Source organism: Lactuca virosa, chromosome 9 (assembly GCF_052849685.1).
Source record: "Lactuca virosa cultivar CGN04683 chromosome 9, Lactuca_virosa_CGN04683_v6, whole genome shotgun sequence".
Taxonomy (NCBI): domain Eukaryota; kingdom Viridiplantae; phylum Streptophyta; class Magnoliopsida; order Asterales; family Asteraceae; genus Lactuca; species Lactuca virosa.
The window spans coordinates 47,132,654-47,156,803 of NC_136434.1; the positions used below are offsets into that span (position 1 = coordinate 47,132,654).

Below are 24,150 nucleotides of genomic sequence, written 5' to 3' on the forward strand. Positions count from 1 at the left end.
GGTTGGATTTAAGGGTTAAATAGTAGAAACATGTTGTGGATCACTACATGACAAACTTCATAATTAGAAAGTTAAAATGTTTTCAACAGGATGAATATTGGCCTTATTGAAGTTGGTTTTGTTAGATTAAGGTGTCTAAACCAATAACTAAATTGGTATATACTTGAATTAAATGCAAACTCCTTTTTGGGTTGCTTTCAAAACTAATAATTGAGTAGAATGACATTTGGCGCTTAGTGAGAGAGGTTGATTTATTGATTTATTACGAGATTAATAAATAATAATAAATAATTTGTTAATATATTATGAGATTAATTATTAATTAGAAATAGTATTATTTAATTAATAATTAATCATAAATTAATTTGAATTAATTTTGGGTTTAATTGGATTAATTAAAAGTGCAAGGAATTAAGCTATAATTGTTCAATAGTTGAATAAGAGGGAATTCCATAAGCTTCCAAGCATTGGACGGTTTGGAGAGCATTTTTAGGGTTGATGGAATATTCCTTAAGATTAAGTAGGAGTTGGATAATTACCTAATTTGAAATATTAATATTATATTTAAATTTGGGTTTCCAAGGCTCCTTGTATCAACTATAAATAGGACCCTTTGGCTCCTCATATTCGACCACTCTTGCACTCAAAAGAGTAACCAAAATTCTACTCCCCTATCCCCCCTCCTCTCTCCTCAAGTCTTCAAATTGATAGGGTTTGAGTACAAACCATTAGAGGCATCAAGATTTTGTTGCTTGTTTTCCAAGGCTTTTGAAGAAAGAAATTTATTTGATTATTTTCTATAATAATCAAAAGATATGTAAAACCTAATCCTATATGAATTTCGATTATTGTAGGCTTCCCTTAGGGTTCTTGATATTCATATTCTATTGCTATCAATAGAGAAAACTTAGATCCAAATAGGTTGCATGTGAACTTAAGTGTTAAGTTATTTTTGCCTCATGTATCGAATTATAACCTATAAAACCTATCAGTGGTATCAAAAACTTAGTTTTCTATCTGATTATGCATAATAGTGAATGAATCAAAATTAAGGTTTATAGAAATTAAACCCTAAATGCTTGAATTTTTGCAAAAGGATAAGGTTCTAAAAACCCTAGCCTCCACCCCCCTTAATTTCAAAAATGGATCTAAGGTTTCCGTAGGGTTCACCTTATTTACTTAATTATTATTTTAAATGCCTTAAATTTTGAATAATTAAAGCCAGATAACCCTAAACCTAATTTTCGAAAATTAGTAAGGTTTTGGATTATGATTAAATTTGAATTATTTTATTAATTGTTTAATTGAAAATAATTATTTAATCCCCAAATGATTTAATATAATTTAATTAATTGTTTAATTCAAAGATAAAAGATTAAATCATAATTGGTATAAATTTTAATTAATTAAAAGCTTAAGATAGATAATTAACATTTAAACCTTGTATTCAGAAATGTTTTAAAATACACCTTGTATATAATATTAAAAGTTTAATTACTATATGTATAAGAAAAGTCAGTCGAATCGCTTGTAAGCATCATTCACGAAGCTATGCTATAAAGAGGGTATAAGGAAACGACCTATAAAATGATCGTTGAATGGGTGCCCTTTTACCCACCGTTTTCCTGTGTGGTGGAGGGTCGTTAGTTGAACGAGTTTGATAAGACACAGTCTTATTAAAAGTATAATGCTATAAAAGTACTAGAACATTCTTTAAAATCCCACTCTAGTTATTTTAGGAAAGTATGAAAAGTATGTTGATCCATGGAAAATACACATCGCATGGCTAACCGGCACACTAATTTGGGACTATAAAGTTGACATGATGGCACAACTCAAAAATTATCATTGTTAATGGAGCGTGTGTGGTTTACCGACACATTAATTTGAGATGATAAATGACATCGAGATTGTCAAGCGTGTGTGCATGGTGGAGGGTCGTTAGTTGAACGAGTTTGATAGGACATAATCTCATTAAAAGTATAATGCTATAAAAGTACTAGAACATTCTTTAAAATCTCACTCTAGTTATTTTAGGAAAATGTGAAAAGAATGCTAATCAATGAAAAATACACATCGCGTGGCTAACCGACACCCTAATTTGGGACTATAAAGTTGACATGATGGCACAACACAAAAATTATCATTTTTAATGGAGCGTGTGTGGTTTACTGACACATTAATTTGAGATGATATATGACATCGAGATTGTCAAGCGTGTTTGCATTGTTATTCACATCTTGTTTGTGATCCTCGGTATACCAGTCACAAATAGAAGAACAATATCTAAGATTAAATATGTCATTGATAAGATTCAATGAATCTCAAAAGATCTAGGAATTTCATATTAGATTGAAATTGGTAAATTGTCTTACTTACCTTCACTAATTCGCAATAAGACTACGACATCCCTCTTCTTGATTGTGAAATGTATTTTGGTTCCTAGCCTTGAATATTTATTTTAGGTTAAAATATTAAAGATTTATGTCAACCAATTAAAGTTATCTTTCTTATATAAATGTCTACTCTTGGAGATGCTACTACTGCTCAATCTTCCACCAACAACTCGAACTTCACTCTTCTATTGATCCTATCAAAGAAGAAATTAGTTGGTCCAAACTACATGTACTGGATGCGAAATATCAAAATGAATCTTCGATACGAGGGCAAAGAATATGTTCTCGATAAACCTCTACTCGAAGTCGATGAGTCAACTGCTACTTCAGAGGAGCTTGCCACCTATAAGCAACACTATGACGACGCAACAAAGGTTGCTTGCATCATGGTAGCAACCCTGGTACCTGAGTTTCAAAAGTTCTATGAGGACTGTTGGCCATATGAGATGTGCTTGGATCTTGTTGAAAAGTTTCACAAGAAAGCACGTCAAGAGAGGTATGATGTCCTCAAGATGTTAATGGCATACAAGTTGAAGGAGGGAGAATTTGTCTGCAATCATGTGCAGAGAATGCAGAGATATGTGGAGCGTTTGGAAAAGCTCAATGCATCATTTGAAAAAGAGTTGGCCATAGACACGATCCTAAACTCCTTGCTTCCCAGTTATGATCAATTTATCTTAACGTATCATTTGAATAACATGGAGACCACATTGACCTAACTCCACAACTTGTTACAGATAGTTGAATCGGGGATGAAGAAAAATCAGGTCTCTTCTGCCACACGTGCTCATGTCCTTTCCATTGGGAAAACAGAGGAAAGAAAAGGAAGACTAATCCTCAATCGAACTCGAAGGACAAGACCCATGGTGGAACGTCTAGCAGTGGGTCGAAGTCAAAGCCCAATTCTAATTCTGATATTTCTGTTGTTAGTGATCCTAAAGAGGCAATTTGCTACTATTGTTACAAAAAATGGCATTAGAAACGAAGTTGCCCTAATTACTTGCAAGATTTGAAGGATGGCAAGGTCAAGTCATCTTCGGCAGGTATATACACTATTCCAACTACAATATGGATGTTATGGAATTTGTGAAATTTACTAATGTTTGGAGTGAAAAAAAAAACATGAGGAAATGTGATTTTTTTCTAAAAGATTGTTTCTTAGTCTTACTTTTAGTTATTTCGTATGAAGTCAAAATAAAAACTTACTTGAGTTAACAGTTAAAAAAAATTGCTAAAATATTTTACAAATTTTGCTTTCGTTGGTTTCACAATATCATGGAATATGTTTTATATTACAATTTTGTTTAATATTCACTTCATTACAAAAATGATTTAGAACCAAACAACTTGTAAGGCAATAAACACCTAAATAAAAAATAGTTTTTTATTTAACATTTTTATGCACGTCATTTAATAGTTGGAGAATTAACCAATCCGACTTCGGAAAGGGTACGACTCTAATATCCCCGAGAAGGAGGTCGAAACATTTTAAAATGATTTTTTAGTCGCAAAGCACATTCAAACATGTTATCCGTTGAATTCCACCGAGTAGGAAAGTTCCAATTCGAACCCAACCAAAAGAAGTTGCCTCTTACAAAACGTTATATTTCTATGATATATAATGTTGTCAATCCAGAAAAACTATTGCAATCTTTCTTTAAAACTTGATCTAACAAGTTTAATGAATTTAAGTCCGTCTACCACATCCAAGTTTATTATGTGTGCAAAACTCAAGTACGAAAATATCGTCCTTTGAGATTTTTTTATGTTTGATTTTAAGTCGTCCAAGGACTTTGATATTATTTGACACAACATAAAAAAAAAACTAGCAAATGTTTCATTTTATAATTTAAAAACTGTTATTACATATTCTAAATTTGTATATAAATTATGTCTGGTTTGCGTATATGTTATGATACTTATATGGTTGTGTCACAAAATTGCTCGAAAACAAACCCACATACTCACACGTGGGACCTAGAACAGTTCTTGATCTTAAAAATGTATGAAACATAAAACATATTGATATTTCTTGCAAATTGCTACAGGGTTTTGAGTCGCATCATTCCAATACCATAGTCCATATTACTCTAATATGATTTGTATTTGGTAGTCTCAAAAATCGTGTTTGTTATATACATGGTAAACTTCAGGAATGGTTATAATTATGTCGCGATTTCTTTATTCATGTATTATTACATGTTATTATATGACATAATTATAAAATCTACATATATAAGTACTCAATTTCTTATAGTAGTTACTACATTGAATTAAAATCCGCGTACTTCAGAAATTGCTTCAAATTTTGCTAACTTTTTACCTCACTTCTAATCTTCTATAAATCACTCCCAACTTTATATATATATACAAGCTAGCTACCTTTGAAGTGACACACCATCTTCATTATAACTCCATTTTCAGCTGACTAGTCAGCCAAGAAGCTATTTACAATCAACAAAATTGGTTCAATCAAATGAACATTATAATTAATTACATGATAACAAGATTTTATTTACGTGATAACAAGAATTTGATTACGGATTTAATTAATTACCTGAATTGCCTGAAGAGTCGTAGCTCAAAAGTGAGGTCTCTGGCGTTACCAAGTTAGTGAGTCCATCAGGATGCCATATTTCTTGTGTGTTCCCATTCACTTCTCCATCGGGCCACCATGATTGTGAAGCCATGCCCGTGAAGTTGCACTCCATCGGGGACCCACTCTGCAAGGTTTTCAAAACATCGATGAAATAAAAAAGTAAATGGTTGTCATGAGAAAAAGCCAACATATAACATACTTGTATTATGTTTGACATGTAACAGGCTCATACTAGGTAACAGACTCATACTAGGACTGATGTCAATGAGAAAAAAAATATATTTTTAGTTGCACCAAAAAGATGGAGTAACGTAGAACTTGTGTCATTTTGTCTATGTAAAAGACGTTAATGTCCTCCTTACTGTTTACCTATACTTTTTATTATTAGAAAAATGGTGTTAGTGAACAGTATAACACAAAATATGGTTTTATACTAGTGCATTAACATCAAATATGGTGTCGGAGTTTCTTTATACAAGTGGTTCTTTTTAACTTTGAGTTTGTGTTCTTTTTAGTTTATTATTATTATTATGACATTATACTAAAGATTAAATTGATATTAACTTATTTTTACCTCTGAGGAAAATAAACTTTCGAGGTTGATATCAGCTCTTGGGTGAACAGCAGCGAGTTTCATCGATAAAAACTGCAATAAAAATTGAAGGTTTTGAGAAGAAAATGGTAATAATTTGAGACCAAATTTAAATTGTTATTAAGATCGATAAAAGATTGTAATAGTTTGAAAAAGACTAATTAATTAACCTCTACTTGAAGTTGTAGGGATTGTACATGATTGATGATCTCCTCAAGCACCATTGCTGTACCAGAAACCTACGATTTAGAGTTGATGAGTTTCAAGGAGTATATATTATTAATTATATAATAGTTGTTGATGTAGCATTATAGACCATTTTTTAGATGGGTGTAATTGTATATTTCTCTTGATGTAAGAGAATGAAAAATAGGTGTAATGCATAGAAATGATAAATTTATCATATCCTTACAATAAGATATTTATGAAGAGTGTATTTATTGCTAAAGCAAGCATAGCTAAAGCTAGCAAAATAAATGCCATAATTTCCATTTATATAATATCATAATAAAATGTAGTTTTTTATATTCTTCCAATAATGATTATAATGTTCATAATATAATTTTATTTTGACTAATTTTTAGTGGCTGTGTGGTAACCTTTTAATTTTTAAATTAAGAGATTTAAATTAAGAGAGATTTTTAATTTTTTAGATTCAAACGTTTGATAGCCTTTTATCTTTTTATTATTCAATAACCTCTTAATTTTTAAGATAATGAATTATATATATATATATATATATATATATATTTTTTTAAAAAGAGTGAGAAGTGTTGGAAAAGATCCTACTTTTTCAACAAACTATTTTTCTTTTCTATTTTACACAATCCCCTCATATTTTTCATTCAAACCTTATAAAAGTTTAGATCCTAACAACAATGTATTAATGTCACAAGCAATTATTAATTTTAAGCCACATAATCTTCTATTTTAAAAGTAACTTTTTAACGTATTTGTTTAGTGGGATTATTTGAAAAGTCAAATGTGATCATGCTAACCTTGTTACAACCAGGGACCAGTTCTTGCAAAAGCTTCATCCGAGCATTAATCTTCTCTCGTCTTGCCTGTCAAATCAACAAATAATCAATCCATAATTATTGATTTATAAATGCACTGATTTTGATGAATGATTATGAATTTATGATTACTCGTTCAGCTAAGCTATGGCTATCAGTAGCTTCACCCCGCCGAGCTCGAACATGAACGTACGGAAGCTTCTCGCGTTCGGTGACTTTTGCAGCGGTTTTGCTCTTCTTCCCCGATGATTTCACCTAATTTTGATAAATTTTGCTTCTAATAGGTCAGTTACTTGAAATTAGAATCGTAGAAATTGAGGTAAAATGGCGAATCAAGTCACAAACCGTCTTTTCTCGATCCTTTCGTTTTGTTGACATTGAATCTATGGGATCTGAGTAAATCGGTGATGAATTGTGCAGGGAACCTGATTCCAGAGGCTCTTGTTTCACCGGATTACTGATAATACGGTTCGGATGTTGTAGAATTAGAATTGATCCCGTCGTCTCCGGCGAATTCTCCTTCGCCGTCACGGAGGGGAAAACGTTTGGTGTTTCTTCCTCCGGCGAATGTAGAAGCTTCACGGCTTGATTCGGTGGAAGCTCGAGAAGAGCCGTGAAGGAATTGCCAGTCTCCAGCGGTGGTTCCGCCGACATCAGGTTCTGAATCTCTTCATCCACAAACTGAAACGCTTCCAAATTCATATTTCTTCGAAGAGGAATCACAGCCAAAATATCAAAAACTGTTAACTAAAAAAGGGCTTTATAAAAGCACGCAAAGTTGAAGGGGGGCCAGACTGAGACAAGTTGCTTCGAAAACTGAGAAGTCATTGGCAATGACAATGGCAATGGCAACTGGCAACCGCTGACGGAAAATGACGGAAGGTAAGGGTAAGTGCACTTTGTGCGGCAGAGAAAGGCGTTCAGCTTTCTCTGTTTTCAATGAAAAAAAGCCCCTCAAAAACTGGATATCGTACTGGTTCTTCAATGGCAGTCAATCTGGCAAGGTATGTGTAGCTTTATTGATTCTTGTTTTCAAGAAGCCATTTAGAGTAGTCCGAAAGCAACGTTTTCTCTATGGTCCCCTGGCTTCAATTTGATTCTGCAACCAAATTCATCTTTCTTTTTTCTTTCTTTCTTTCAAGAGAGTTGATGGCGGGGACCGGATCGTGCATCCGTATTCGACCCCGGTGTGTCTTAAGTCTTAACTACGGAAGATGATCCATCGCTTTCTTCCATTATTTTTTAGGCATTCTCTCTTCATGTACTTATACTTAGCCCTTTTCTATCATTTTAATATCAAATGACGTTAAAAGGAATATCAAATTTCATTTTATGTTATATTATTGATAACTCTTATTAATTCCTATTATAATAATTATTTTTTGTTGAATAATTTAAAACCAGAGGTAGCACCCTCCATCCTGTCCGATATTATAGACATGAGCGGACGTATGTGTTTTTGAAATATGTATCTGCCACTTATTGTAGAAGATTTGTATATTTATGATAAATAATACAGTATATAATTTAAAATTAAATTAAGTTTAATTATGCATACAAGTAAAGAAGTAGGTTTATATGAAAACACTGAAAATATAAAAAATGCAATAACAAATAAAAAGTTTTAAGTTATCATCAAAGTGGCAATTTGATAGTTAGTTGATAGTTTAGTAATACAATTGAAGACAATTAATTTAAATTAATAAAAGATATGGGTATTAGGGTAATTTTTAATTACCTCAATATTTAATCTTTTGAAAATCTATAATTCACGTTGATTTTATCCTTGAAATTGCTAAAATTGAAATTGCCAAAATCAAGCAACTTTGAATCGAACAATGATAATAAATAGTAATATTGTATCGCTTGAAAATACCAAACTACTATAAAAAACCTAAGCACTATGTTAACAATATGACGATGCTTTCTCGTCTTTGATTCACGGTTTTTCTGACATTCACGATAGCTTAGGTTGGATTTTGGATGCTTTTGATATTTTTTCTGTGTCTTTTGTGAGATTTTATCAAGATAGTCATAGGTTGATTGGTTCTGATATTACAACTACATGGAACAATTTTGTTCTAATTAAGTTCAACATTTTATTATGACACATTCGGTTGCTGCGTATTCCTACTCGACAAACCTTGCTGATAGAGGTTTGGAGTTGGATTCTATTATTTGACTGATGTGTATGCTTGAGGTCAAGAAGGTGGCTCATATGTTCTTGGTTTGTCCGCATAATATTGCTATTTAGATGCTTATTAGTAGCTGGTGGGTTGTTGATTTGTCTCCTTTGGTGCCTTTGGACTCTTTGATTCATTAGGCGGACCGTGTCTCTTTGGTCGCTAAGCAACGGAAGGTTTTTTATGCAATGGTTGTCGTAGATTTTTTGGGTGTTATGGAATTTTGGTAATGTTCAAATTTTTGGAACAATTAAACCCAAGAAAGCAACTATTTTTATGACGTTGTAGCTAGATCTTTTTTTTTTTTTTTAATTTGTAATAGACGTAAAAAACTGAAGATGTTTTGGGTTGCTTAGTTGCAAAACCTTGTTGTAGCCAGTACTTCTTTTTATTGTTTTCTTTGCTAGTTCTTTGTTAGTCTTAATAAACCATGTCATTTAAAAGAAGCGGCTATCTATGTTTGCAAGTCAAAAGAGAAATGTTTGTGCATATTTTTTCTTCAAATTTGAGTTTTGGCATCAACATTGATATTCATCATAATGATCATCGGTCATTAACTTCACCATCATCACCGTTGTTCATTTTATATTTATCGTAAAAAGTACCGCTAACCCTTTTTCTTCTTAATTATCCTCATTAATTCATTATCGCCTTTCTCCTCACCAACATCACCGATCATCGACTTTGCCATCACTACCCTCGTCTCTCTCTCTCTCTCTCTCTCTCTCTCTCTATATATATATATATATATATATATATATATATATATATATATATATATATATATATATATATATCTTATTGTTCGACCCTTTCACAAAATATGTTGTTGCTCAAACGACATTGAAACCAACAATCCTTTACTTCTTTCTGCATGAAGATTAAGAATCGCTAGCGACATGTAGATCAATGATTTTTCAAATCTATCTCTACATTTGTTGGGTTTTTGCGTCTCTCTCTCTCTCTCTCATTGTTCGACCATTTCACACAATATGTTGTTGCTCAAACGACACTGTAACATCCCAAAAATCACTAACAAATTTTTTTTATTTAAATAATTTATAAAACGGTTTACTGCAAACATCATCAATATCATATCAACCCGTAAGCCCATAAGTCAAATGTCATAAAACATGTCATGGAAGAATAATGTCAGAGTACAATCCCAAGAACATCATGGTGCGGAAAATAATGGTGTGATGCGCTGCTACCGAGTCGACTCCTTTCCCTTCGAAGAAGAAGGACCTGAAACAAAAACTGTAAACCGTAAGCACAAAACTTAGTGAGTTCCCCCATAATACCACATACCAAACTATAAACATATTGTCAGACATATCTGGGTGCCCGACCTACCCTGCTGAGCATACCGGGGTGCTCAACCTACCCCTGCTAGGCATACCGGGGTGCCTAACCTACCCCATGTCAGGCATATTTGGGTTCCCGACCTACCCTCCGGTGTATCTCAACCGATTACGGGGACTATTTCACCCCCTACTACTACCACATAACAACATATCATAGACATACTGTCAGGCATACCGGGGTGCCCGACCTACCCCTTGGGTCCTTTTGACCTGATATGGGGACTATCCCCCCTACTACCACTATCACATCACATCATTCCAGGCTAGCATATAAAACATAACAGATAGTGGCAACCCAGATAACTATCAAAAAGACAGTTATCTGAAATACAACTCCTACCAGTGGGTTGGCATTGTGGCCGTAGACCCACTTCTACTGGAAGGTAACTCACCTCAATGTCGTGCAGTAACCGAACTGTCCTCGGTGCTGGGATCAACTCTCCTCAAACTCCTACAAATAACAGTCTCCTTTAGTTACTCTTCATATTCATATCCCCTTTAAGGGTCAATCTAGGGTAATGGCCAAGTCAAAGTCAAATTCAATGCTCTGGTCAAAGTCAACATCCTGGTTGACTCAACTCGCCGAGTTGGTCCATCAACTTGTTGAGTTCCATAATTCATAGAATCTTGAATTCGCGATCTGACTCGTCGAGTTACCCTCTAACTCGCTGAGTTTCTCATCATAACAGAATCGGTACTTTCCATTTGAACTCGTCGAGTCCTTCCTTGGACTCATCGAGTTCTCCTTTATACAGTCGAGACATTTTCTCACTGACTCGCCGAGCTCATCCTTGGACTAGTCGAGTTTTTGGCCTTTAAGTCTGAAACACGTCTAACTGGCTGAGTCGTCTACTAGACTCAACAATTTTGCTATGTAACCAAGAAGGTCGGGGAAACCATTATCCGACTCGCCGAGTCCTAAGAACGACTCGTCGAGTCCCCCATGATCCAAAACTATATAGTCGATCTCAGTCGGGCTTAGCTCATCCAGAACATAGATCTGGCCTCCTAGGGTCGATATAACACGTAAAGTTTCAAACTTTACGTTCATGCATGGGCTATTTAGCCTAAAAAGCCCTAATAAGTGGTTCCTAGGATGCATGGGACTCCCATGGCCATAAAGTTGGCACCTTTATGCCATGGAGTCCCTCAAAGGCTCTGGATCTGAAGTGAATGCCCCAAAACATGCTTGCATCATGAATGGTTCCACAAATGGCTCCTTAAAGCCCTAAACTACCCCAAAAAGAGATCTAACAGATGAATGGTCAAGGTATAATATTATATCTTAAAAGAGCTGGAAATGGAACACAACTCCTGGATCTAATTGCTTCCTCTTGATCTCCCAAGCTTTTTCTTCCTACTCAAGCTTCAAAACCACCACAAATACACAAAAATGGCTCAAGAACACTCAAAATCGGATAGGGTTTCGAGTTAGGGTTTTCTGGACTAAGGGAGGCGATGAGGGAGGCCATAGTGGGGGTGTTACGGTGTTTAAATAGGGTTCAAACCCTGAAAATTAGGGTTTCACTGTGGCAGACCTACTCGTCGAGTAGACTTCAAGTCCCGCGTCCGCATATCCAATTCCTACTCAACGAGTTTGGGGCCTCCAACTCGTCGAGTCCCTTTGTAAAAATACATAATTCTTATTTAAAATACGTACCAGGAACCGGGCGTTACAGACATTGAAACCAACAATCCTATTCTGCATGAAGATTAAGAATTGCTAGCGACATGTAGATCAGTGATTTTCCAAATCCATCTATACATTTGTTGGGTTTTTGCGTTTTTTGTGGCGCAAAACAATGGGTTCAAGTCTTCAAGATGTTAGACATGTATTATAGTTGTGTTTTATTCATTATAATTACACTTATATTAGATTTTTTATCTCTATAAAAATTAGATTTTTTATATATGATTACAACTATGTTTTATTTATGATTAAAAATATTATGAATTTGTTTATCATTATAAAAATTGGATTTCTTATATGATTATAGTTGTATTTTATTCATTTATATTACAGTTATATTGGATTTTATAACGTAGTATAAGAAATAATATTTTATAGTTAATAACAATAACTTAATTATTTACAACATCATACATATATTCACACTTTTACCAATTAATGAAGTATATCATCCTCGGCAAAATCAGTTGGGACATACCACGCCCGAACCACAAGCTAGAGGCCAAGGCGCTAAGATCGGTACCAAAAGCAGCCCTGCATGCTGAACCAAAGAAGGTTCTTCCGAGCCACTCGAGTGATTGGATGAACCACGCAAAATGTCCGATGAAGTTTGGTAATGTCTCCAAACAACCTGTAATAGACTAACATCTATTATAGACTGTAACATCTCATACGACAAGACCAATGACATTTTGTAAGTACTGCTTTTGTACCTTCGCCCTGCATGCATCAATGACCATTAGACCAACTCCTGCTCAGCTTACCCATGGCGCCATTTCCCCATGCATAACGGTATAAAAGCAGACCCAAACTAACGAAAAAGGTAAGCAAATCTATCTAACTCATTGTTCATATCCTTTCACTCCCTATCACGCTTCTAACTTAAACATCAAATCATTCTCCCGGGAAGAATTCCTGACGAATGTTTAACGTTTTGTTATGTTCTTCAGGTTCGGTTTGTCATCATCAGCGCATCCCAAACCAACAATCTTATATCCAGGACACGAAGAATCCAGGGCACATCACCATACAAATTTATTTCTTCACAACAAAAGAATATATACCCAAGGTTGTCAAAATCGAAATCTAGCGACGTGTAGATCAATGATTTTCTGAATCCATCTCTACATTTGTTGGGTTTTTATGTTTTTTGTGGCACAAAACAATGGGTTCAAGATGATAGACATGTATTATCGTCTTGCTTTATTCATTTATAATTACATCTATTTTAGAATTTTTTTTTATCTTTAAAAAAATTGGATTTTTTATATATATGATTAAAACTATGTTTTATTTATGATAAAAAAATATTATGAATTTCTTCATCACTACAAAGATTTCTTATATATGGTTACATTCTTTAATATGATTACAGTTGTGTTTTATTCATTTATGATTACAATTATATTGGATTTTAGTTGTGTTTTATTTATTTAGAGTAAATTACACGATTCGTCCCTGGTCCATGTCTCAAATTTCGCGTTTAGTCCCTATTTTAAAAAATTAACTCGGACCGTCCGTTATAAGTTTAAATGTTGCACGCTTAGTCCTTGAAAGACCTGAAATGACTATTTTTGCCCTTTATCTTATCTTTTTCATTTTTTAATATTGGTTTATTTTTTAGAAATTACAAAAATTGAATTATATGATTTTTAATTTGGTGGGTCCCACCACCTCTTATATTCCCCTCCTATCTTCCCGGCCACCCCTTTTCTTCACCATACACATTTTCCGGCACCACCACCACCACCAACACCACCACCATCCATCTCCAACCTATAGGAAAAATCTCTGACATCCACCATCCTCTACCTCCGGCGACAACCCAAAACATACAAATAAAACCTGCAAAAATTGACAAAACCTAATTCAATTTGCACAAATTGATACGAAAGGGGAAAGGGATATTTTTTTTCTTTTCGAAATTACAGTCAAATTAAGAATGAAACTAGAGTAGAAATTTCAGGAATTGTTCTAGAAATTTAAACGTATCCCAACATGTTTCATCCATGAAAAGGTTATGATAATAACCTAATTGATTCAATACGTCTACTCATTCACAAAACAAGAACAAAATTGTGTGTATTTATGGTGGAACAAACAACAGAAAAGATGAAGGGTTACATATCTGATAGAGGTGTGGATAAGAAACAATGTTCGATCAGTGGAAACAGCGGTTCACAGGTTATACAGATGGAGATTGTGGCGATGGTGTGATGGTATTTTCTCTCTCATTACCTCCGTCGATGGTGGTTCGCTCAAGAGGGTGAACGACAGGTGGCCAGAGTTTCATGATGGTGCTTCACAGTCGGAAAGGGTTGCGGTCTTAATGGTCCAGATTTCCGGTGAGGTTCCAGGTTCCATTCTTCAACTGATTTGTAGAGACAACTCTCTCCCTTTTTCTCCAAATCGGTGGTGTGTAGGTGTCGCACCAGAGATGGAGAAGAAGAAGCTGAGAGTTTCGGTACCTCAAAGCTTGTGGGGATGAAGGGTGGTGGTTTAGGTTCTTGAAAGAAAAAAAGATGAAGAGGGAAAAAGATGTTTTACAGGGGACACGAAGAAGAAGATGGGTAGGTAATGTGAGGGTGGGCCCAACTATTTATTGAATTTTTTAAATATAATTGATAATAATAAAAATCTAAAAATATATATAAAAAATAAATAGAAAAGGGCAAAACAGACATTTTATGTCAGGTAAATGATTTTAGGGACGAAACGTTCAACTTTTAATAATAGGAGGGACGGTCCGAGATAATTTTTGAAAATAAGGACTAAACGTGCTTTTTGACACTTACACGAGGGACGAATCGTGTAATTTACTCATTTATTTATGATTACAGTTATATTGGATTTTATTAATATAGTAAAAGAAATAATATTTTATAGTTAATAACAATAACTTAATTATTTACAACACCATACGTATATTCATACTTTTTACCATACAAATTTATTTCTGCACAACAAAAGATGATATACCCAAGGTTGTCAATCGAGATCTTACTTAAGATCATTTTGTGTTTTATAAAATATGATCTTAAGATCGGATTGAGATCGAAAGATACTATAAGAATGTACTAGTCTTCAAATTTACATGTAAGGTCTTATTTATGTGGTACCCATTATAACTTGATGTTGAATAAGACATAATTAACTTTAATGTTTTAAACATGAACCAAATTCTTGTTTTTTCATACGACAAAAATAATGAAGTATACATCTTAAGCAAAAAAACAAATAATCACAATGATCATGTACAACTATATGCATAAGATCTCAACGGAATAACATGAGTGTCACAATGTTATGTCTAATTCGAGATAAGTGGATGAAATTGTGATATTCTATGAGATTTCTTGTGACATGCAAATGATAAATTTTAACTTGAATGGTTGAACTTTAGGGACTCAATCATATAATAAAGAGTAAAGATGTGAGATTGAATTGGGTTAAATATTAAAATCCTAGTAAGGATTGTAAGATCTCATTATAATCCTAGTATGACCATATCAATTATCATTTGTAGAATCTTAAAATCAAAATTGAAATCTTATTATATATTATATATTATGTATATACCTAACATAGATATAAAAGAGTAATGTATGTTTACATAAAAAGCGATTCATCATCATTTATTCATTTAACTAGAAAAGATTCATCGGCGTTGCCGGGGTCGGTAGGTATTGCTTTGTAAAGTAAAGTAGCATGTTGGTTGTTTTTTGTCCGTTAATGTGAGGGTAATTTGGTCTTTTCAGGTAGTAGGGACTGAATTTGTCATCATGGGTAAACCATATGGACCATTTATGTAATTTTGTCGTCAAATTCAACAAAACCTAAGGACCATTTATGTAAAATAAACCAATTCCTTACTGTTCATAAATGATTTTACACATTAAAAAAAACTCATTAATTAAAGAAGTGACGATAAAAAAAAATGGGAATCGTTTAAAGCAAAAGCGGAGCGAAAGAATTGAGCGGAAGAAGTAAAAAACAATAACTTAGGGGAAAAGTGGCAACAGGTAAAACAATTGAGGCAAAAGAGTAAAAAAAAAAGTTGTAGAATTACCGTTTCATAAAAGTGTTATCCTTTAAACAAAATGACACACAAACAAAAATGGAGGGACCGAAAATGTAATTTAAGGGACCAAAAGTGGCAAAAATATCTCAGGTTTACTGTTCTTTTTCTCCACAACTTTAATATTCCACAACTTTATATATATATATATATATATATATATATATATATATATATATATATATATATATATATAATAACGTGGAAAGGAAACATAAAAGGCCCAACGAGCTGGACGGTGTAACAGATGGGGCAGGCCATTTGCGCCCAATGACAAGAAAGTCAATCACAGTCAATAAAATTACCGTGGTCCAAAACATAGTGGGCCTAAAGAAGATATGTTCCTGGGGCTGGGGTCGCAATAATTTCTTTGATAAAAAATATCTGAAATTATACAAAACTTGGGACAAAAAACCATGAGTAGGGGCTAAAGAAGCAAGTTGGGCAGATTGGTCTTTTATATGTTGATCCCTCTCAACCCCTCCCCCACCCCCACAATCAATATACACAATAGATAGTTAGAACACAATAACCTAATCCTATATATAGAGAGAGCTAGGTTCAGGAAATAATAAATAATAAAAAAGATTGAAAGAAATCTGAAAGAATCAAGAAATAATAAATAATATATAAGGAAAATCAAGAAATAATAAATAATAAAAAAGATTGAAAGAATCTATAAAACTGTTATGATATTGCAAAATCATTTAGCTGCCCATTTTATGAGGCTGGAATGGAATTTTTCTTTTTTTCTTTTTTTTTACCTTTTTTAGAGACATTTTGTAGGTTGTTGCTTTAATTCTAAGACAGAAATAATTTGTCTGAGTCGTGAGAGAAATTATTTTGTCTGAGTCATGAGCCATGGGGTGGATCAATGGCCCACATAAGAGGAAAAGCCCGGGTGAAAATGGTTTAACTGATTTGTGTTTTATAATTTCATATATGAAAACTGATATGTTTATATAATAAATTAGTATTTAATAGTATGTTTGTATCAGTATCTAATTGAATAGCCAGTTATTAGGTAGGTTTATATGGCTCGTTTTAGTCTAATTCGTGAAAATTAGTAGAAATTGATTAGGCCCTAAAATTCCCTACATGGAAATTGATATAATTATCTAATTTAATATTGTTTAAAGCATATCAAAACATCTAGTTCGTAAAAAAAAAAAAAAAAAAAACAGCTCGTCAGCTCATTTTGTAGGTAAAACTATGGCTTAGATTAAAATAAAACAACCAAATCATCAATGGTTTTTCTTCCAAAAAAAAAATTATTAAGCCGTTTAAGATAAAAAAAAACAACTGCAAACATAATGACTTTTATGATGATATAACTACGGAACATCTTTATCAGAATATTTTTTGCTTCTCACTTCGGTCAATTACACAAATGAAGATGTTTCAAAGATCATATCTTAAAAACAAGGCATGTAAAAGTTTTACAAATCATATTTAATTCATGTAACTATAACTATGGTGAAATATGCAAATTTTAAAAATCAAAAAGTCAAAAAATCAAAAACTCAAATAATCAAAAAAAGTCAAGTCCCGGTAATCCTTCATCAATATCACCTATTACATTCTCGATAACCACTAATACCGTCCTGCACAATACCAATTCATGCATTCTACTTTAGAATTTAGAATCCAAAATTAACAACTAAATTTTTTAATTTATTACATTATGTTCAAAGCTACTACAAATCTTTTATAGCAATCAAGTTTATGATGAACTAAAACTCTAGAACATGAGAAAGGATGTCAAGATCTTCATTAGTAGGATGGAATGGTTCTAAGATGGTGGAGAATTTTCCAGCAATCATAGATCTATTTTTCAAACAAAAAAATTATAAAATCATATCAGGATAATAATACTAAGTTACTATTTGCTAATCTCCTCCTTTAGGTTCCAAATATCGAGATATTTCTTTTGACTTTTTGAAGTCAAACAAGTGGAATTCATAATTTCATATTGAAAATATGATATTATCTTTTTCAAGATTAAAGAAATCTTATTATATCTTGATAATAATAACTTGTTTGACCACAAAAGTCAAAATGAGCCTCGTGATTTTGGAACGAATGGAGGGATTTTGTGTAAGAAATGAAAGGAAACTGCTGACCTGATGACAACTAGGATAAAGAGAAATAAGTATACTGCCAGCTTGGCAATCCGATACTTCTTTTCAGCATCAACGTATCTGAAGACTTCAGTTACATCTATAAGATGTTGTCTGTTCATGTATCTGAAACAGATGAAAAGAGAATGCAAATTAAGATAGATGTCACATTCACAAAGATGATTGTTGGTAAAATAGTAAGAATAAAGAAACTTACAACATGGAATTATAGATAGTTATTGGAAGTGTAAGAAGGAACATGAACCAATAGCCTGTCACAAGAAGAAGAACAGAACATACACCATGGAGCACCATTTCAGGGACTACCACAGCATTAATGCGAGATGATGATTCATATGGGTTCATGTAATCAGACTCCAAATCCGATAGACATACAATCTGTAAGTTCAATTGATAACATTAGAAACTACTTGAAAAGAAAGCTAAAAAACTAAACTTTCATTAAAAAAGGGGTAAACAATACCTAAAAGTTCACAGTTTTTGTTTACAAAATAAATCAATCCATTAACCATTTCATCATTTGGGATAATCTTGTAGTCCTATTATTAGGATAAGTATCTAATTTCTACTGTTTGTATGATTATTGGTGGTTTATTATGTATATATCGTAATAATATTTATATTGTTCGATAAGGTAGAGGCGAAAAATCGGAACCCTAACCTAACATTCAACAGTTCTCATGACGATCAAAACGAGCACATATACAACGAATTGGAGTGAAGGAGTTTGTAATGATGTGATACCTGATAGAGATTAGAGGCGATAAGGACCATGTTGATGATAAAGAAGATGATCCACAAAATTACTTCCCATGCCATCAAAATTTGCAGACGATAGGACGACGAACACGCAAATTTGGAAGGAAATTGCCCGAATGTTACGTTGCCATTTTGCAGATGGAACAAAATCGAATTTGTGACGTCTGTATTGGATGGATTGTGTATTGGGTTTGAATTGCACACTGCTTTAGTAAATCGAAGCAATCAAGGACTTGTGAGACGATGGGATATCAAACTCGTCGCCAACCCGCCACACAAAATAAACCGGTATACTCGAACCGAATCGAGATCGGTTCGATTCAACTCCACTAAATATTTTTAAAATCACTAGATTGCATTGAAATGAGTAAACTACCGCATGTATTTTTAAATAAATAAATAATTCATTTAAATAATTTTTTGCAAAATAACCATTTTTTCCGGAATGAACTCGAACTCGTTTTTTGGTGGACCGTCCCATCAGGTGTTCTCCGGAATAGCCATTACGGAGTATACTCCATATTCCAGACCCATTTTTAGTAAATGGTAACTTCTATAAGACATGATCCGACCCGACCCGGTTTTGTGTTCCCCTATAAATACGTTTCAAAGTTACTTTATTCAACTTTATTTATTCCGGAGACCGTTTGAAACCTACATTCTGGAGACACTTCGAATCCAGTAAATCACAAACGTCTTCTTCTGAAAGCATTCTAGAGATTCACTTTTTATATGTAAGTTATAATTATATATCTTTACTGCAAATTGTACATTAACATCGATATAATTTATGCAATTATATAGGCCTTATATGTTTTTCTGTGATGTTTAGTGGTTTAAAAACAATTATATGATTACATTTACTTATATGTACATCACATAAAAAAACTTAGAAATATACTCATTCTGACTAGTCTAGAACGAATCCGTAAAACACGCATGGAATACGAAGAGTCGCTTCGGAATACGAAGTAACACTCGAAATATGGATTTAGATTGTTATTATCCGGAATTGTGTTCCAAAATCCATATCCGCAATTCCATAATAGTGGTATGATACTATGTATTTTGGAATGCCCTCCGGAACATACATGCTAAATTGTCTGATTAATGGTTCTTTTGATTGTAGAATGACAGAACTAGGGATGAGATTTAGAACCGGAACCGGAATCGGACCGGAACCGGAACCGTTAGAACCAGAATATATAGAAACGGTTCCGGTTCCGGGTTTAAAAAATGGCTTTATCCGGGTTCCGGGTAATCCGGGTTTGGGTCCATCGGGTCCGGGTAAACCGGGTCTAAAAACCGGAACCGGTGTTTGGAATTGGAACCGGTTTTTGTGAAACGTTTAAAAGATGTATATCTCATTCGTTTCAACTCCGATTGACATGCGGTTTTTTCCAACATGTAGTTTAGAGTTTGTAGATGATTTTAAATTATAAATTTGCTATTTTTAGTTTTATATTCATTGACTTACAGTCCCCGAAAGTCGAGATATCAAAGCTGGAAATTTTTAGTTTTTCAGTTTTTTTTTGTATTCGGTGAAAGTTTTAAAACATGCATATCTAATTCGTTTGAAGTCGGATTGACATGTGGTTTTTTCCAACTTGTAGTTTACAGTTTGTACATGAGTTTAGACTATAATTTTGTCATTTTTGGTTTAACATTCAATGATTTACAGGCCTGCGAAGTCGGGATATCAAAACTAAAAATTTTCAACTTTTCAGCTATTTGTTTTTGTACTATGTATTATGTGAAAATGGTAACACATGCATATCTCATTCGTTTAAAGTCGAATTGACATGCGTTTTTTTTCCAGAGTGTATTTTAGAGTTTGTACATGATTTTAGACTATAATTTTGTTAATTTTGGTTTCATATTCAATGAGTTATAGTCCCCCAAAGTCGGGATATCAATATGAAAATTTTCAAAGTTCAACCCACTAAGTAGTAAGTAATTACCAAAAAAATCCGGTTTTTCCGGGTTTTCCGGTTCTAAACCCACTTTATCCAGTTCCAACCTACCCACTTTGATGTTTCCGGGTTTTCCGATTCTAGACCCACTTTACCCGGAACCATACCTGGAACCGAACCGGAACCGGTTCCTATATACCGGTCCGGTTTCCGGTTCTACAAAATCCCGTTAACCGGTTCCGGGTCCGGGTCCATCCGGTCCGGGTTTGGACCCACTTTCATCCTTAGACAGAACATACGAAGCGGTTGTGACTATGTAACATCCCAATACCAGGTATACCTTATAACCCTTGTTCTTTTAGTAATTGTCAAGTTTGGCCCTTATTCGAGAAAAGGTGGTAAATGAGTATGCAGGGCGTACGCGTGTGTACGCTCAGCGTACTCATGTGCGTGTTTTTGACGTGGAAGCCACCTAATACGCTGGGCGTACTAGGCCCAAAGTGAAAACCTGAATTTAAGGTGTGTCCCTATTAAAGGACATGATGGCCTCATTTCTAGCCACCATTCCCATACATCAACCCTCTCAAACCCTAATTTCTCGTCCCTTGAACTTGTGTGTCCATTTGTGAGCTATTAAGTGTTCTTGTGGTTTCTTTGGAGTGAAGAAGGAGCTTTGAAGAGGAAGGAGTGGCAGTCCAGGCTTTGGATGTGAGCTTATCTGTGGTTGGAGCTTCAGTTAGAGGTATAAAGCTCAAAGCTTTCTCACTCTTTTGATTTGTGCATCATTTTAGTTCATTTTAGGGTTTTGGTCCCAAAGTTGGATGTTTTATGAGATATTGAGCTCCAGAGTTTATTATCAGTTCCTTTGAGTGTTTTTAGTGGTGTAGAGTCATAGAAATCAAGACTTCGACGTTTAAACCAACCCATGCATGAGATATGAACATTCTTGAGAATAGAGAGTGAGACTTTTGGTGTTTGTGACTTTATCAGCCATGCAAAGGCTTAAAGTCACAGACTTTATGGAGTATGAGCCTTTAGGGAGTCCAAATATGAGATTTGAGCTAAGGTCTTAACGGATTAAGACCAAATGAGTAGGAAGAGCAAAACTAGGACATACGCTGAGCGTAATCCCAGTACGCGCAATATAGGGTCGAGAATCCCCGATGCATGCATGACGATGGAGTACGCCCAGCGTAGAAGGCTGGTACGCGGGGCGTACGCATTGTCGTTGACTTTTTAGTTGACTTTTAGGGTTTGATTTATTTGTGGACTATTAAGGCCATGGAAGGGTAAAATGTTCTTTTATCCTTCTGTGAGTTTGTAGAACGGTTTAGTCTACCTTATTTGAGAGTCTTTATTAATTAGAGATAATTATCGTATGTGTTAGGCGGAGGCTAGACCGGTGATTTGAGTTCGAGGTTATCCGATTTCGTACGAGGTGAGTCTTCTCACTATACTCTACTTTCCAAGGAGAGACCTTTAGTAACACCCTATCTCCGACTCTGAATTCCAAGGGCTTTCGTCGTTTATCGGCGTAGCTCTTTTGTCTGTCTCGTGATGATTGTAGTCGGGCCCTGATCTGAATTATCTTCTCGGTCGTCTCTCGTATGATTTCCGGTCCCGTTAAGGCATTGTTTAGCGTTTGTCCTCTTGCTAGCTGGGTGTCTCCTACCTCAGCCCAACACAACGGTGATCTACATTTACGCCCGTACAATGCTTCGAAAGGAGCGACTTTGATGCTCGAGTGATAGTTGTTGTTGTATGAGAACTCGATCAAAGGCAAGTGGGTATTCCACGATTTTCCAAAATCTATCACACACGCGCGAAGCATATCTTCTAGCGTTTGAATGGTTCGCTCGCTTTGACCATCCGTTTGTGGGTGGTAGGCAGTGCTCATGTCAAGTTGTGTTCCCATAGCTTTCTGAAGTGATTGCCAAAAGCGTGACGTAAACCTACTATCTCTATCTGAGATGATAGATACGGGCACTCCGTGGAGTCTCACGATTTCTTTGATGTAGATTCTTGTTAGGCGCTCCATCTTGTATGATTCTTTTATTGGTAGGAAATGAGCGGATTTTGTTAATCTATCAACTATTACCCATATGGTATCCAAACCATCCGTCGACTTGGGTAGTTTGGTCACAAAATCCATGGTAATCCCTTCCCATTTCCACTCGGGAATTACTGGTTGCTGTAGTAACCCGGAGGGCTTCTGATATTCCACCTTTACTTTAGCACATGTGAGGCACTTGCTAACGTAAGTGGCAATCTTTGCCTTCATGTTAGGCCACCAATAATGTTGCTTAACATCCAAGTACATCTTGTCCGAACCTGGATGGATGGAGTATCACGTCTTGTGGGCTTCGTTCATGACTACTTCTCTGAATCCCCCAAGTTTAGGGACCCAAATGCGGTTCTTGAAGTAATTTGTTCCGTCTTCCTTCACTTCAAAGTTCTTCTCCATTCCACGCAACGCTTCGCTTGTTTTGTTTTCTGCCTTCATGGCATCGAACTGGTCTGCCCTGATTTGAGAGGTTAGGTGGGATCGAATGGTTATGGAGAGAGTCTTCAAACGACGATTCGAGTATTCTTTCCGACTCAAGGCATCAGCTACCACGTTAGCCTTGCCTGGGTGGTACTTGATTTCACACTCATAGTCGTTCAGCAACTCAATCCACCTTCGTTGCCTCATGTTCAACTCCTTTTGGTTCAAAATGTGCTGGAGACTCTTGTGGTCGGTGAAGATGGTGCACCTAGTACCATAGAGATAGTGCCTCCAAATCTTCAGGGCGAAGACCACTGCTCCCAGTTCCAGATCATGAGTGGTGTAATTCACCTCATGCGTCTTTAGTTGCCGGGACACGTAAGCTATCACTTTTCCACGCTGCATGAGTACACAGCCTAAACCCTGATTTGACGCATCACAGTAAACTATGAAGTCTTCTGTTCCTTCTGGTAGTGACAGCACCGGCGCACTGCAGAGTGCTTGTTTCGGGGTCCGGAATGCAGCTTCTTGCTTGTCCGTCCATTCGAAGGGTACGCCCTTTTGTGTAAGCGAGGTAAGTGGCTTTGCTGTTTTGGAGAAGTTTTGAATGAATCTCCTGTAGTAGCCTGCGAGGCCTAAAAATTGGCGAATTTCGGTAGGTGTTGTTGGGATCGCCCATCCTTCGATGGCTTGGATTTTAGAAGGATCCACATGAATTCCTTCCTGACTAACAACATGTCCCAAAAAGTTCACACTACGGGGCCAAAACTCGCACTTAGAGAGTTTTGCGTATAACTTTTCGGTTCGTAGGGTTTCCAGGATTTGTCGGAGATGTAGGGCGTGTTCTTCCTCGCTTCGAGAATAGACGAGGATGACGTCGATGAAAACGATGACAAAGTTATGGAGGAACGGTCGGCAGATTCGATTCATTAGG

The 24,150-nt window shown here is 35.0% G+C and overlaps 3 protein-coding genes and 1 long non-coding RNA gene across 4 annotated transcripts; 2 read left to right on the forward strand and 2 right to left on the reverse strand.

Moving 5' to 3' along the window:
* The first annotated feature begins 2,518 nt into the window (after positions 1 to 2,518).
* LOC145139198 (uncharacterized) lies at positions 2,519 to 3,115 on the forward strand. The gene has a single exon (XM_079073109.1). It carries the CDS (start codon positions 2,519 to 2,521, stop codon positions 3,113 to 3,115), a length of 597 nt encoding a protein of 198 aa, XP_078929235.1.
* Positions 3,116 to 4,614: 1,499 nt separating this feature from the next.
* Positions 4,615 to 7,305, reverse strand: LOC145137622 (transcription factor bHLH48-like). Its single transcript, XM_079071750.1, has 7 exons — positions 6,949 to 7,305; positions 6,736 to 6,858; positions 6,586 to 6,651; positions 5,758 to 5,826; positions 5,570 to 5,641; positions 4,954 to 5,119; positions 4,615 to 4,840 (listed from the first exon to the last, which is right to left on the reverse strand). Exons 1-7 carry the CDS (start codon positions 7,303 to 7,305, stop codon positions 4,803 to 4,805), a joined length of 891 nt encoding a protein of 296 aa, XP_078927876.1. The 3' UTR covers positions 4,615 to 4,802.
* LOC145137623 (uncharacterized) lies at positions 6,760 to 7,963 on the forward strand. Its single transcript, XR_013721146.1, has 2 exons — positions 6,760 to 6,887; positions 7,024 to 7,963. It is a non-coding gene; the product is annotated as an uncharacterized LOC145137623 (long non-coding RNA).
* A 9,483-nt stretch (positions 7,964 to 17,446) lies between these two features.
* Positions 17,447 to 19,031, reverse strand: LOC145136257 (protein cornichon homolog 1-like). Its single transcript, XM_079070416.1, has 4 exons — positions 18,804 to 19,031; positions 18,256 to 18,437; positions 18,042 to 18,164; positions 17,447 to 17,745 (listed from the first exon to the last, which is right to left on the reverse strand). The coding sequence occupies exons 1-4, from the start codon at positions 18,876 to 18,878 to the stop codon at positions 17,652 to 17,654; spliced, it is 474 nt and encodes a 157-aa protein (XP_078926542.1). The 5' UTR covers positions 18,879 to 19,031; the 3' UTR covers positions 17,447 to 17,651.
* Positions 19,032 to 24,150: the final 5,119 nt, after the last annotated feature.